This window comes from Camelus dromedarius, chromosome 16 (assembly GCF_036321535.1).
Source record: "Camelus dromedarius isolate mCamDro1 chromosome 16, mCamDro1.pat, whole genome shotgun sequence".
Lineage (NCBI taxonomy): Eukaryota > Metazoa > Chordata > Mammalia > Artiodactyla > Camelidae > Camelus > Camelus dromedarius.
The window spans coordinates 29,158,909-29,173,480 of NC_087451.1; the positions used below are offsets into that span (position 1 = coordinate 29,158,909).

At 55.9% G+C, this 14,572-nt stretch overlaps 1 protein-coding gene across 1 annotated transcript; it reads right to left on the reverse strand.

Moving 5' to 3' along the window:
- Positions 1–7,109: 7,109 nt before the first annotated feature.
- ENPP7 (ectonucleotide pyrophosphatase/phosphodiesterase 7) lies at positions 7,110–13,904 on the reverse strand. Its single transcript, XM_011000097.3, has 6 exons — positions 13,500–13,904; positions 12,081–12,226; positions 10,256–10,882; positions 9,322–9,589; positions 8,543–8,640; positions 7,110–7,454 (listed from the first exon to the last, which is right to left on the reverse strand). The coding sequence occupies exons 1-5, from the start codon at positions 13,750–13,752 to the stop codon at positions 8,558–8,560; spliced, it is 1,377 nt and encodes a 458-aa protein (XP_010998399.1). The 5' UTR covers positions 13,753–13,904; the 3' UTR covers positions 7,110–7,454; positions 8,543–8,557.
- Between the last annotated feature and the right edge of the window lie 668 nt (positions 13,905–14,572).

Genomic DNA, 14,572 nt, shown 5'->3' on the forward strand with positions numbered 1-14,572 from the left:
AACTGGTTCCTCCTGGTGAGACCTCGTGGCCTGAAGCATGGCCACTCTACGGCCTCCCTACTTTCTTTTTCTTTTGGTGGTACCCCAGAATCTGTCTTTTAAAAAATGGTGCTAAAACACACATAACATAAAACTTACCATTTTAACTATCCTAAGTGTATAAATCAGTGGAGTTTAGATCGCTCACAGTGTTGTGCAACCATCCAGAACATTCTCATCACCCCAAAACGGTATCTGTACTCATGAAGCAGTCACTCCCCCATCCCTCCCTACCCTCGCCCCTGGCAACCCCTAACTATTTTCTGTCTCCAAGGATGTGCCTATTCTGGAAATTTCATATAATGGAATCATCTACTGCGTGGCCCCTTGTGTCTGGCTTCTTTCACTGAGCATGTTTTCAAGGTCAGCGCCTCACTCCTTTCTCGGCTGGATGCTGTTTCATTGTGTGGGTACAGGACATTTCATTTGTTCATTCTTCTGTTGATGGACATTTGAGCTGTTTCCACCTTTTGGCTCTTGTCAAGAATGCTGCTATGAACATTCGTGTACAAGTTTTTGTTTGGACACTTGTTTTCAGTTCTTTGGGGGTGTAGACCCAGGAGCGGAATTGCTGGGTCATATGGTAATTCTGTATTTAACTTATTGAGGAGCCAGCAAACTGTTTTCCTCAGCGGTTGCACCATTTTACCTTCCCACCAACAATATCTGAGGGCCCCAATGTTTCCACATCCTCTCCACCACTTTAAAAAGAAATTATAGTCATTCTGTGGGTGAAGCGGCATCTCACTGTGGTTTTGATTTGCGTTTCTGTGATGACGGCGACATTGAGCATCTCTCCTTGTGCTCCTTGGTCACGGGCACAGCCTCCCTCAAGTTTTACCACCTCCCTGTGCAACGTGGACAAATCTCTCTCCTCTCAGCCTCAGCTTCCTCCTCTGTCCAGGAGGGAGTGGAACTAGGTCAATGGCCTTCAAGCAGCTTTATCCACATAACTCCTAAAAGAATTTGGGAAAATCATGCCCCTTTGGTGCCTTTTAAGGTTGGTATCTATTGTTTTTCATCGTGAGGTTCACAAGGTTGCAAACAATGTAATTTCCAGTGTATTATAAATTTTGATTTTTAAAAATTAATTTATTCTTATTGAAGTATAGTTAATTTACAATGTTGTGTTTGTTTCAGGTGTATAGCAAAGTGATACACATATAGCACTTTTTTCAGACTCTTTTCCATTACAGGTTTTTACAAGAGATTGAATATAGTTCCCTGTGCTTACAGTAGGTCCTTGTTTAATGTATATAGTAGTGTGTATATGTTAATACCAAACTCCTGATTTATCCCTCCCTCCCACTCCTTTCCTCTTTGGTAACACAGTTTGTTTTCTATGTCTGTGAGTCTATTTCTGGTTTGTACATAAGTTTGTACCATTTTTTTTTAAGATTCCACATATAAGTGATATCATATGATACTTGTCTTTCTCTGCCTGACTTACTTCACCTAATACGATAATCTTTAGGTCTACCCATGTTGCTGCAAATGGCATTATTTAATTTATTCATATCTATCTATCTATCTATACATATCTGTCTCACAACTTCTTTATCCAATCACCTGTCAATGGACATTTAGGTCGCTTCCGTGTCTTGGCTGTTGTAAACAGCGCTGCTGTGAGCATCAGGGTGCATTTATCTTTTCCAGTGAGAGTTTCCTCAAGATATATGCCCAGGAGTGGTAAATTTCACCTCCTTAAAATATGAGGGCTCCTCACTCTACAGAAGCAAAATCTGACATTTTGCCCTGCTCCCAATGTCACCGAGCAACACATGTTCCTCCATCAAAAACGAACCAACCCAGCAAACCACTTTGCATCCCGAGACAGACCAAAACTAGAGCCCCCGGATGATCGGACCCTGCCTATTTCCTGTGACCCTGCGCTCTGCCGGCTAACAGGAGCTTGAGCCCTGACCTTTACTCTTTCTGTCACGTGCCCTGCCCTTTTGGAATTAGATCATCACGTGAGAAAGTGGCTGCTGGCCCACCTGGGACAGATGAATGCGAGTTTGGCGACCTTGGTTCTCTTATGATTTTTTCCCCCCTTTAAATACTTGATGGCATTTTGGATTTGGTGAGCCAGTTCTTCTGAAGTTGTCTCTTCTGCACTCTTTGCAAGAAAAATTTCTTTCTTTTTCTAAATGCATCTGCCTCCAGCTTTCCTTGGGCAATTCTTCCAAATACATCAAATGAAATGTCATTTATGCAACAATGTGACCTCACGATACCAAAGACGGACAAATTCTTCTTGGTCCTTATCTCCTCCACCCAGGGGTCTGGTTTCACTTCTTCCACTGAATTTTATTTTAATATAAGCATTTTCATGTTCGAAACTAATTCACTAAATCACTCAAACGTAGGTCTCTGCAACAAAAAACATGTATGTAATCTAACTTTATTTTAATTTTTTTTGCAGGGGGTAGATAATTAGGTTTATTTATTTATTTGTTTTTTTGATGGAGGTACTGGGGATTGAACTCAGGGCCTCGTGCATGCTAGCCATGCAGCTCTACCACTGATTGCCCCCCATAGTCAAATTTTAAAACGTATTATTTCTTGTGACTCTAAGACTCTCAGTATTAAAAAAGATTACTTTGGATTGAGTGATTAATACAATTAATCAACCCCTCAAACCAACAAAATATATTAAAATTGTGGTATGTGTTTATGATATACATGTTAAATTTTTGTTGGCATGCATCTCTTAATAAGATGGATGGAACTGTGTGTTTTAAAATGGTTCATGTGTCATTGGATGAATATTACTTATTATCTAAGATGTGGTTCAGAATAAATCCCATCCCTGTTTTTTATTTTTATTGATGCAAAGTATGAGAAAACTTGTTTGTATGAAATTTATATGTGGTAATGGGCTAGTTTTGTTAGAGCTATGTCGCTCCACTTTTTGAACTTTGGAGATTTAAGCCAAAAGCCACAGTGATTTATCACCAAAAACAAAAGAAAAAAATTGACCAGATGAAGATAGAAAAGATCCCGGGCCTTAGCAGCTCGCCTTCTTGGCTCTGGGGGTGGGTGTGCGAGTGGCCTAGGTCCTCCCCGCTGCCTGGAGGTTCACCACCTCCCACTTCCTCCTGCCACGTGGGTTGGAGGCGAAACCTCCGGAGTCGCAATCGATCGGGGTTAGGAGCCGGGTTAGGACGCGTCCTTGTGGTCCCGGGGGTCGGGGGTGGTTCGCGGGCTCAGCCCCTGGCAAATTCTCCCTGGAAACGCGCCCCCCGGCGGCCGGGGTCCGCCCAGCCCGGGGCGCACTGGCGTCGCGAGCGCAGGAGTCTCGGAGATGCAGGGTCCGGGGCGCTTCCGGGCAGAATGAGGGGTCGGGGTCCTAGGCCGCCGCGTTGACCGTCCTAACCTGGGGTGCCCGCCCCTGAAGTGACCCCTCAAGGTCGAGCTGCAGAGAGGGCGAGGGAACTCGCGGCCCGCTGGTCACAAAGGGGAGGGGGCGGACCAGCCTGCTGCGCGTGCGCGGACCGGGGTGCGACCAGTTTGCGGGCTGTGCGGAGGCGTGAGACCGCAGTGGGCGGGTTCAGAGCGCTTATCCTCCAGCGTCCAGGTCTTGAGTGGGTGTAGGGTGAGAGAGAGAGAGAGAGTGTGTGTGTGTGTGTGTGTGTGTGTGTGTGTGCGTGTGTGCGTGTGTGTGTTTTACGTGTATTTATGCTGTGTGTGTCTGGGATGTGGATGAGGTGGTGTAGAGTGGAGGGTGCATGCGGTGTGGGCAACACGTGTGGAGTGTGCGTGCGTGTGTGTGGCGTGTGTTTTGTGTGTATGTGGTGTGCGTGGCGGTGGGATGTGGTACGTGCCGCGCGCGGGTGAGATGAGCGCGCGGCGTGTGAGGCTTCGTTTGACAGTGCACGGCGTGCGTTTGCGGCGCGCGGGGTTCGCGTCGGATCCTCCCTGCGCCCCCGGTTCCGGGCTCGGTGGACCGCTGCCTGCGGAGTGGAACCTCCCGCTAAGGCTGCAAGGAACGCATCGGGTAACCATGGCAACAGATGCTCCTGCAGCCCCTTGTGGCGGTGGGAGGCTGGGGATGCGTCCAGGGAAGCGCCCGGGCCGGGGTCCGGATGCGCCGCCCTCTTCGGTGCCCCTGCTTGCCTGGGGGACCTGGGACCTCTCTCCCGCTCTCTGCAAGCCTAGGGTGGGGTGGGGGGCGAGCGATTCCTGCGGTCTTGCCTCCCAGCGAGTCCAGTGCGCGAAGCACTTACTTCTGCAGGGCGGTGGTGCTTAGGATCTTGCTCCGGGGAGACGAACCTGCGCGTTCCGCAGGTGTCTGGGACGCGTCGCAGGCAGTTGTCGGGTTTTATGACCGGCAGGTGCTCCTGCTGGGCTCCAGGACAAATGAAAAGACTGCGAATGGGCTGAAGGGAGCCCCCGCCTTTGAGACAGGCTCCTACTTTTCAGCGGCGAGGGGAGCAGCTCCCTGGGTTCTGGAAAGCACTGACTCTTTGCCTTAACAAGTAACTCCTCTGCGGGAAAAGGCTGGCCAGGCCCACCGGGACTGAACTTGGACATGTCCGTGCTCCCCTCCCACCTCTGTCCAGAGCCAGCTGGTGGGGGACACCGCCTCAGTTCTTATCCTCTTTAACACGAGGATAGACCAATTTTCTTTCTTTCTCTCATTCATTCATTCATTCATAACCTTTACCAGGTGCAGAGATTCTCAAGGGCGGTGCCAGGGCCAGCAGCATCAGAATCACCTGGGAACTAGGGAGAAATGCAAATTCTCAGGCCCACTTCCGTACCTGAAGACTTAGAAATGTGTGTGTGCTCACACTCACACGCACAGCATCTGATCTGACAAATCCATCCCAAGGCATACTCAGACTCGAGAACCACTGATCCAGGGTGATCCGGGTGGTCCTTGTGTTCAGCATGGGGCTACAAGATCCCTCCCCTCATAGGATCCTAGAGCAAACCTAGTATGGGAAGTTGTAATTCTTTTCTCTCAACTTCCAGTATTTCGCTTGGGGCTCCATTTAAAACTAGGAACAAGGAAACAGAAATACTCCGTGACCGCTTCCCCAAGGCTGGTCCAAGGAGGAGTGCGGCTTTTTCAGAGGAGGAGGAGAAGTTGGAGGAATAGGAGATTCTGAATTCCTTTCTACTTCGGAAGCTGCTTGAGAAAGGCTTCAAGGGATGTTGAGGAGCCCAAGAGCGCCGCCTCCTGGTGACAGCATGCAGGGCAGGCTCTAAAGCACCAGGCCTCCTGACAAAGGGGGCTTTCTCCAGCCCAGTCACACACCCAGCCAGCCATGAACTACTCAGACGGTCCATCCGTTGCCAGCACCTAGACTGGCCACATTCAACAAAGGCTCTGAGCTGACACGCAGCTGTGTGTGGACCATGTATAAGTGAGTCCCCAGTCATCTCTACTTGACTCCAGAATGCTGTGCACGGCTTTGTTCAGCTAGGCTTCCTCCAGACTCTGTTTCAGCTTGGCTGATGCTGAAAGGAACTTTGTACAGCAAATTACAATGTTAGTTTTCAGTGGTGTCCTGGAGTTGCCTGGTAGGTAGCTGAGAAGGGTGCAGGGCATGTATGAAACGCAGTGTATTTCTGTGAAGGGGCCAGGGGAATCTTTGGACATCAGTCATGTGGAGGCCTGAATGCTGCCTTCCAGAAGCATCCTGGGCTGGCCACACGGTGGGAAGGGAGGAGGCGGCAGGAGGAGTGTGGACAACCTCTAGCAGGTCTGCCTCTGGATAGCCTCCTTTATTATTTAAACACTTTGTCATGTCCACCAGCCACCTGTACTATTATTTGGTCAACATTTTTCTTTAAATCAACTCATTCTTTTGTACTTAAGTTACTTTTAAAAGGAAAAAAATTTAAAATAACACACACAAATGGAAAATCAGTAGCACTCATCCAAACTGAGGGTGATCATAGAAAAAAATATAAGGCAAATAAAACAGTGCTGTCATGTTCCGCCCTGATGCTGTTGCCCACCAGAGCTCTGGGCCTGGGTTCTCTCTCCGTGCCACAAAGGGAGGTGTTTAAGATTTGGTATCACCAACCAAAAACTTTCTGCTAGAGAAACAAGAAGGTTTGGAGATGAAAGGGAGACGTGACTTTTTTGCCACACGATACCTTGTCTTTTCATAACTCCTAAAACATAACACAGGGCCCTTCCGTGGGCCAGGCCCTGGCAGTTTGCAAATAGTAATTCATTTAATCATCGGACCAGCCCCTCAGGCAGGTACTGCTATTGGTCCTGATTTTACAGGTCAGGACACTGAGGCCCAAAGGTGAGCACTTGCCCAGGGCTGCGGAGTGTCGGTGAGTGAGTGCTGGGAGCTGCTTTGAACCTGGCCATGCCGCTCAGGGTGGTGCCCCCTCTCCCAGCTGCACAGCTGGGAAACAGGCCCACAGCTCACGGCCCACCTCGGCTACCGTGTTCCTGGCCCACGGAGCTTGTTCTGTGAGTTGGTCAACCACCGGGACTTTTTTGGGGGCAGCAGAATACTTAATGTGGGACACACCAGGTTATTTTCTTCTCTTTTCTCGCTCTCTTTGTCTTTTCTGTTTGAAAAAGCCAATCAAGAGCGATTCTCAGAGTAGCTGTCGGCCGGGCCCTGGAGAGTCGGCTAGGCTGACCGTGGTCATTGTTCGTTCTCAGCGGAGGGCTGGGGTCTTTTGGAGACCCGGGGGTCGTGGTGGCTGTGCTGGCACTTGTGAGTGCTCGCGGACGTGGATCCGCAGGGAGACCCCACCTGTCCCCTCAAGCCTGATTTGGGACTATCCAGACTCGGAAGCTGGTGAGGGTGGGATGAGGGCCGCAGGCGGTGCGGGTGCACTCATCCTTCCAGGAGAACTGTTGGATGCGGGGCCTGGGAGCCACGGGGTCTTTCTGACCAGGCAGGACTCCCGCTCCAAGCTGGTGGTTGGGCAGCTGCGGAGGGCAGCTTGGATGGTTACTAGAGTGGGATATGGAGCTCAAGTTGTAGTAGAAGCCAGAGGCCCGGGCAGGGGAGGGGAGGGGTGGGTTCATATCCGAGGAACAGGCAGATCCTGACAAGCCCGTCCTTCAAAGAGTGTGTCTCCCGTCATACAGCTGAATTTATTGTCACCTGCCCGCGAGCTCCAGGGTGCCCTCCAGTGGCCAAAGACAGGGGCGCCGTCCGTGGGGCAGGTTCTCTGGTGGGAGGAAGGAGGGCGCGCCCTGTGGGTCTGGGGGCCATGGACGGGTGAGTGGGCCTGGGCGTCCCAAGGGGTTATATGGCCAGCACCAGAATGGCCAAGGTGGGCTGGAGCTGTGGGGACGTGGAGGCATGCAGGCATTGTCCCCCGTCAGTTGAGGAGACAGGCCCGTCTGTGTCCAAAAGACCATCACAGCAGGGACTGGAGCAGGCCCTGTGGCAGCTTCTGGAGGCTTCTTGGAGGAGGTGGGCCTGGAAGAACAGTTCTGTGTTGGGTCGGGAAGAAAGGAGGGGGAGCGGGGAGGGCGGGTCTGGTGGAGGAGGTGAAGTGGAGGTGCCAAGAGGGAGGGAGTGAAGGGAAGTCGGCCGGGCAGGGGAGGGGGCGGGAGGCACACAGGGGCCCCCACACCAGGCAGAGACCGGGGGGGCCCCTGTGGGAATTCCTGACCCTCGAGGGCACGGGGCAGTTAGCGCTGCTTTCGCTCATCCGCGGCAGACCACGGCACGCCCCTGCGTGACCTCGGCTGGGGGCTCCCTGCTGCCGTAAGGTGACCGCCCCACCCATTCCCCTGGGGGCTCATCGCTACTCATCCTTGTATGCCAGCCTCCGAGCGCCCCGGCCTCCTTTCCCTCCCAGAAACACAGGAGCCAGTCCCGCCTCAGGGCCCCTGGCTTGCTCTTCCCTGCCTGGAATGTCGGCCCCAGGGCTTGGCGCGGCCGGCTGGTCCTCATCATTCAGGCCGCCCGCCACTCCCCACTCCTCCTTCCCCAAGGCGACCTGAACCGCAGCCCCCACTCCACGCCCGTCCCCTCTCTGCTGTTACTGCGGCCTCCTCTGTCTCAGGCATGGATTTGTCCTCTGCATATTATCTGTGTGCAGGGCCCGGGCAGTCTGGTTCGCTGTGTATCCCCAGGGCCCAGACCAGAGCCTGGCGCCGAGCAGCTCCCACCGTGTCGTTTTAGAATCAGCGCGTGACTAGCTTCTGTCTTGGCTGCAGGGCTGTGACACCACAGGGCAGACATGGGGCTGCCATGCAGCGAGCGGGTGTTCTAGGAACCCCACCCTGCAGTGCTCCCCCTAGACTGACCCACCGTGGCTCCCAGTCCTCCCTCATCCCCTGGGGAGCACAGAGACCTTGCAGGCAGAAGGGGAAGGGCTGGGGAGAGGGGAGGGCTCCTCTCTCCTCTGGGTCGTCTGCTTTGGAAAGACTGCTTCAAGTCCACAGCAGAGAGGCTGGCAGGGTGGGCCCGGGGTCCCGAGGACTGACAGGGCTGAGGCATCAGGCTGGAACTGCAGGGAGCATGGCCCCACCCTCCCCTCGGCCTCCTGGGCCTCTGACCTTGAGCAGTGGGTGTTATGCAACCTTGGCCAGAAGAATTGCAGCCACCAGTAGTCCTGTCACCAAGTGGGGCCGGCCACTTGGCAGGAGGGCGGAGCCTAAGGAAAGTCGGAGGACCCAGTGAATGAGGGAAATTGGAGCGTGTCCCCTTCCTGGCTCCTTAAAGGTGAGTGAGGTGCCCTGGGCCACCCCCACCGGCCCCCTGGTTTCATCTCTCACCATCCCCGCTTTGATCGCCTGTCCCAGCTGCACTGGCCTCCTGGCTTGTGATCAGTGTGACCCCTCACAGTCCCTGATCAGTGAAACCTGCCCACCTCTAGCCAGGCGCCCACAGGGCTGCCACCTTGCCAGCTTCCAGATGACCTTTGCCCCTGAGATGGGTCAGGATAGGGGTGAGGGTGTGTGTGGAGGAGGCGGACAGAGGAAGATTCCAGGAAGGAGGCCTCACATGGCCATGGAGCCTGGAGGTGGACTTCACCTGGAAGGCTTGATCCCACGGGCAAACCGCCAGCCCCTCTGGCCCTCAGTCTCCCCACTTTAAACAAGGTGCTCACATACGCCTGCTCTCCTGCCCAGGCCGCCAAGATGCACAAAGTGCTCCGTATGGCGTCAGGTGCTGTGGGAATGTCAGGCACTCGAGATGTTCCCAGGAGCCAGGGACAGGGAAAGAGAAGGCGACCTCAAGCAGCTGGCGGGGCACCCTGGTCGCGGCTGTGCAGACACGCACCGCCTGCAGCCGCCTGGAGGCGCGTGGGTGCAGGGGGAGGGCAGGGGTGCACCTGAGGGGGGCGTGGCCAGCGAGGTGCTGGGGGCCGCGTCGCCGGCCTCCTCCCGGAGCGTGGGCAGCAGGGTGCTGAGGAGCCCGTCGTTGGCCTCTGGCACGATGCCCAGCAGCCGGCACATGAGCTCGTACACGTGGACGCTCTCGAAGGGCTCCACCTCCAGGCCCCTCTTGAAGCTGGGGCCCGTGGCCCGGAAGATGGTCTTCATGTCCATGAGCTTGTTGTCGAAGCCGTGCTCCCCGTTGTTGAACTGCACGTTCACTCTCTGCGGGCAGGGGGGTCCCAAGTCCTGGCTGTCCCTCCCAGCCCACCCCACCCTCTCTGACAGCACCCCCTGCAGTGCCGCCTCAGCAGAGGACCCCTGGAGGGGGTCAAGGGGGGCAGGAAGGGTTCCGAGCCTCCGTTTCTCTGAATTCTCAGCCCCCAAAGGTCAGTGGCCCAAAGAGGGAGCCTCAGTAAAGACCCAGTGACACGAATGGAGACCCCAAGTAAACAGGGTGGAGCTTCAGCCCAGGGGCGCGCACCAGGCCCCTTCCTGCTGCTGGCTGCGCAGCGCGGCAGTTCGTCCTTTCCCTGCTCTGTCTTGCTTCCTACTCAGCCCCCCTGGGCTCTCTGTTCTCACCTGTTAGCTCACCTTCCCACGCTTTCCCTTTTACACACACACATACACACGTGTGCACATCCACACACAGATACAGGCACGCATGCACACATATGCACACACATACAGGTACACAGTGCACGTCCACACGCACACCCACGCCTATTGCAGATTGTGGGGGTGTCCCTTTGGTGGCTGACACTCCTCAAATTGGGGTCTGGCTAGAAACAGGGGGTGTGCTTTTTACAGAAATGGAGAGACCCTGCAGCTCCGGGAAGTGCCTGCACTGGCAGCAGCCCTGGGTAGTGCCTGGCACCGGCAGGAACTCACCCCGTGGATGACATAGCCGAGGTCGCTGTACATGAGCAGGGGGGTGACCCTGGAGTGATTGGCGTAGTGGAAGGACTTGGGGAAGTTCTCCTTCTTGTAGACGTGGAGCCGGGGGTGGGCATCCTTGAGGACCTCGTACACCTTCTCCAGCATCCCTTCCTTGGGGAGCAGCATGCCGTTGGGTCCGTAGTCTAGGAGCTCGAACTCAATGTCCTTGAAGGAGAAGTTGGAGACCTTGTGGAGCTCCACCAGGTCGCTGGCGTTCTTGTTGACCGTGCTCATGCCGTGGTCGGACGTGATGATCAGGTTGAGGCTGCTCTCCAGGCCACTGAGCCTGATGCGGTCCCGGAGGTAGCCCACCGTCCTGTCCACCTGCATCACCATCTCCTTCCTCTCCTGGGACTCGGGGCCGTACCTGTGGCCCGTGGAGTCTGGCTCCCCAAAGTAGAGCGTGACGAGGTCCAGGCCCTCCTGCGTAAACCACTCCATCACCGTGTCAATGTTGGCCCTCCACTCCGCCTCATCCTTGTAGTTGTGCAGGAAGCCTTCCTTCCGGCTCAGCGTCACGGCCTCGCCTTGGTAGGTGACATTCCCGCCGGGGTAGAAGAATGAGCCGGTCTTCAGGCCCTGCCGGGGAGGGCGGTGTCAGCGCCTCGGGCCGCCTCCTGCCTGCGCCCTGCCTGTCCCGTGCGCTGACCCATCTGCCCCCTGCCTGCCCTCCGCCTGCCTCCTCACCCAGCCCTGCTCCAGCTAGGACCACAGGCCTTTGTATTTTCTGAAAGGCCCTTCCTAGCTCTTATCTTCTGTTATTGGGCTGATACTGATTTTATAGAGGAGAGAGCAGGTGCCCAGTGGACTCAGCACTAATGAGATAGTGGATATAAAAGGATCCCCAGATATGCTGTGTCCTCATCGTCACTGTGGCCTTAGGTATCTGCCCTGAGGCTGAGCTGCCCATGAGCCCTCCCCTTCCGGCCTGCAGCCCGGCTTCTCCCTGCCGTGTCCTTGTCCAGCTGTGTGTCCATCGGTCCCCCCGCCCACCCCCTGTGGCCTGCCCTTTCAGCCTTCAGCCTGGCCATCCGTCTGTCTTTCCATAAATCCAGTGCTGTTTCAGTTACAGATCCATCTGTCCACACATGCCCCGTCTGCCCGTCCAGTCCCTTAGGCCATTCTTCCTCGAGATGCCAAGTTCTCGGCTACAGCTTCTGCCAGTGAGCCTGGTGTCTGGTAGCTCCTTCTGGAGCGAGGGGACTCAACCTGAGTGGATGCCCTGCCTATGAGGTGGTGGGTGTAGCTTTCAAAGCTCATTCCGGGCTCCCCTTGAAAATCTCTGAGTTTGTTGCCAGGAAGCCCCAGAGCACTGCAAGATGCTGGGGTCTCGGGCTTGTCATGCGGACGACCCACCTCTTACCCTGCCCTCCACCCTTTAGAATTTAGCTGCCGCGCCCTGAGAGGCACACAGGAGGGGGCGGGGTGAAGCCACTTCATCGTTCCCTGCCTTCCTGCGGAGTTAGGTCATCTTCCCTGTGGCCCCCTTTCCCACCAGTGTGGGGCGGCCCAGTTTTCCCTCGGGCTGGGAGTATGGAGCAACCCCTCCGGTCTCAGGGCTCCAGGGAGGACTGGCAGGCTCTGGGTTTTCCTGGGCAACTGGCTCCCATCTTCCGAGGGACCCCACTCAAACCACCCCCACCCCTGTGTCAGGAGCGGGGACTCCCAGGGCGGGGACTCCCAGGGCGGGGACTGGGCCTGCGTGGATCTCGGCCTTGTTGTCCGGGCCCCCGCCCACCTCCCCCGACGGCCCGAGGGGGTGCGGGCAAGGCGTTACCTGCCTCTGGGCCGTGACCCAGATGGGTACACTGCCATTGTCCCACCACCCCTGGACGCCCAGCGTGGTGTGGTAGGGCAGCTTCAGCTTGCTGCTCGTGTTGTAGAACATGTTGTGCACCACCCCGTGGTTCTCGATGTACTTGCCTGTGGGGTGGAAGAGCAGAGGGGCGGTGGGAGGGCAGGAAACAGCCAGGGTGGCGGGAGGACCACGCCGCCTGGGGAGCCTGGGCTGGGCTCCGACACAGCCACGTTCTCCGACCCAGAGATTCTGCTTCCACTCTGAGCAGCTTATCTCGCAGCTAAACGCACACAAACGCGCAAGTACACATGTGCCAGGATATCGTTTGCAGCCTCGATGGTTTTAGCAAAGGGTTGGGAGCAACCTGGCTGGCTGTCAGGAGGGAACTAATTAAATGAGTCAGGGTCTGGCCATGAAGTAGGGTCCCAGGCAGGAAGATAAATGAACAAAGAGGAGCTCTGTGAGGCATCTTTTACTATTCTTTTTTTTTTTTTTTTTCGCATGGAAACGCCCTCACATGAGTTCAGAAGGCACAAAAGCGGGGGGTGAGGAATGGCCCGCCCCCTCCTCCGCATCCCCATCGGGTCATATTCTGTAAGGAGGGGACGTGCAGAAGGGAGGACCAGGTGCTCCGTCTGTGTGTGGAAGGGGCCGTGGTCACAGAAATGCTGGTGTGAGGATAAGCCATCTGTACCGAATAGCACGCCCCAAAGTCACGTCCACCCAGAGCCTCAGAATGCGATCTTGTTTGGAGATACGATGTAACGAGCTCGGTTAAGATGGGGCTTTCTGGATCGGGGTGGGCCTTAAACGCAAGGACAGGTATCTTTACAAGAAGAGGAGGGCTATACACGGGGAAGACGGCCGTGTGACGAGGATCAGGGATTGGAGAGCTGCAGCCATCAGCCAAGGAATGCCTGGGCCACCGGCAGCTGGAGAGGCCGGAAGGATCCTCCCTTTCAGCTTCCGGAGGGAGGGTGGCCCTGTGACACCTGGATTTTAGGTTTCCAGCATAAACAGAGTGATAATGGGTTGGGGAGTGAGCAGTGGGAAGAGCGGGAGCCTCAGGCTCATCTCTCCTGTCTTTCTGAATCCTAGTCACACTCACCTCCTCCAGAAGCCCTCCTGGGTCGCCACCCTGGTTGTAGTCACCGTTTAAACTGAGACACTAGGTGTTTTTATCTACCTTCTATTAGCTGCCACCAACAGTGAGGGTTGCTGATGACCCCCCTTGGCCGAGCGGTGTCTGCCCAGTGAGAGTGTCCCCTCCTTGGTCTCACCTTTGTCCCTGCACCACACACCATAGGACAGGCCCTGTGCATAAGCTGGGGCTCCCTCTGTTGGTTCCCTGGTTTCTCAGCACCCCCACCCCCAGGCCCCACTGAGGCCGACACTCACCAGTGACCAGGGTGAAGTGGCAGGGGCTGGTCAAGGTGATGAAGGCCGGGGTCATGTAGCGAGCCTTCACCCCTTCAAGCGCCATGGCATCCAGGTTGGGGGTGTCCACGTCCTGGTCGTAGTTCCAGCGGAAACCATCGAAGGACACCAGGAGCAGCTTGTTCCGGGAGCTCAGCTGGCGGACGGGCGCCGCCACTGCTGGAGCCAGGAGGGCGGCCAGAGCCACGGCGAGGAGGACAGCCGGGCGTCTCATGATGGATGGGTTCTCCAGAGACACGAGTTCCAGGCAGGTTCCTGCCGAGGAGCAGAGCAAAGTCCTAGGGTCACCAGGCAGCTCGTATCCTCCGCGTCTATGAACCAAGACTGTGCACGCACCTGCGCCTCAGAGGGACTCCTGCCTCTGGGTCCGTGCCACCCGCAGCCTGGCCCTCAAGGGCACCTGCCTTTATTGCCAGCGGAGCCCTCTGGGCTCCATTCCCCGCCCTCTGCGTGCACAAGTATCTTTATAGGGAGGACGGGGATCAGGAGAGCAGGACAGACGCCTCCATCAGGAAAGCCTGTGTCCCCACCCCAGCTCTCGTAGCAACTCTCAGTCCCTGTGCCCTGTTCACTCTGCCCCCAGAGCACCCTGATGGGGGCCCCTCCTCCGGGCCATAATTTGGGGAGGTCTTTGGTGTATGTGGGCCAGGACTAGGGGGTGGGCTGCTCAGGGTCCAGGGTCCATGATGCTGGCCTTGCCCATGGGGAGCCTCAGCCTTGGGGCACGCCTTTTCCCCTCCCTGCCTGTGTAGGAGGGATCCTGGGATGGGGTGGGCAGAACTCCAACCTCACGGCCAAATTAGCCCCTACTAGGCCCCCTCCTCAGGCCCCAGGGAGCCTCAGAGGAGTGCACAGGCGTAGGCGACCTCATTGTTGGATTTTGTCAACAAAGTGCTCAGAATGGGGACCTCCCTTCTTACTTTCTGCTCATGAGGAGAGCGGGGTGCGGGAGAGAGATCCTGAGTCAGTGTGCGGTGTTCTGTCTCACTCACTCACTTGCCCTCTGTGTCTTTGTCTCTATGCCCCCCACCCCC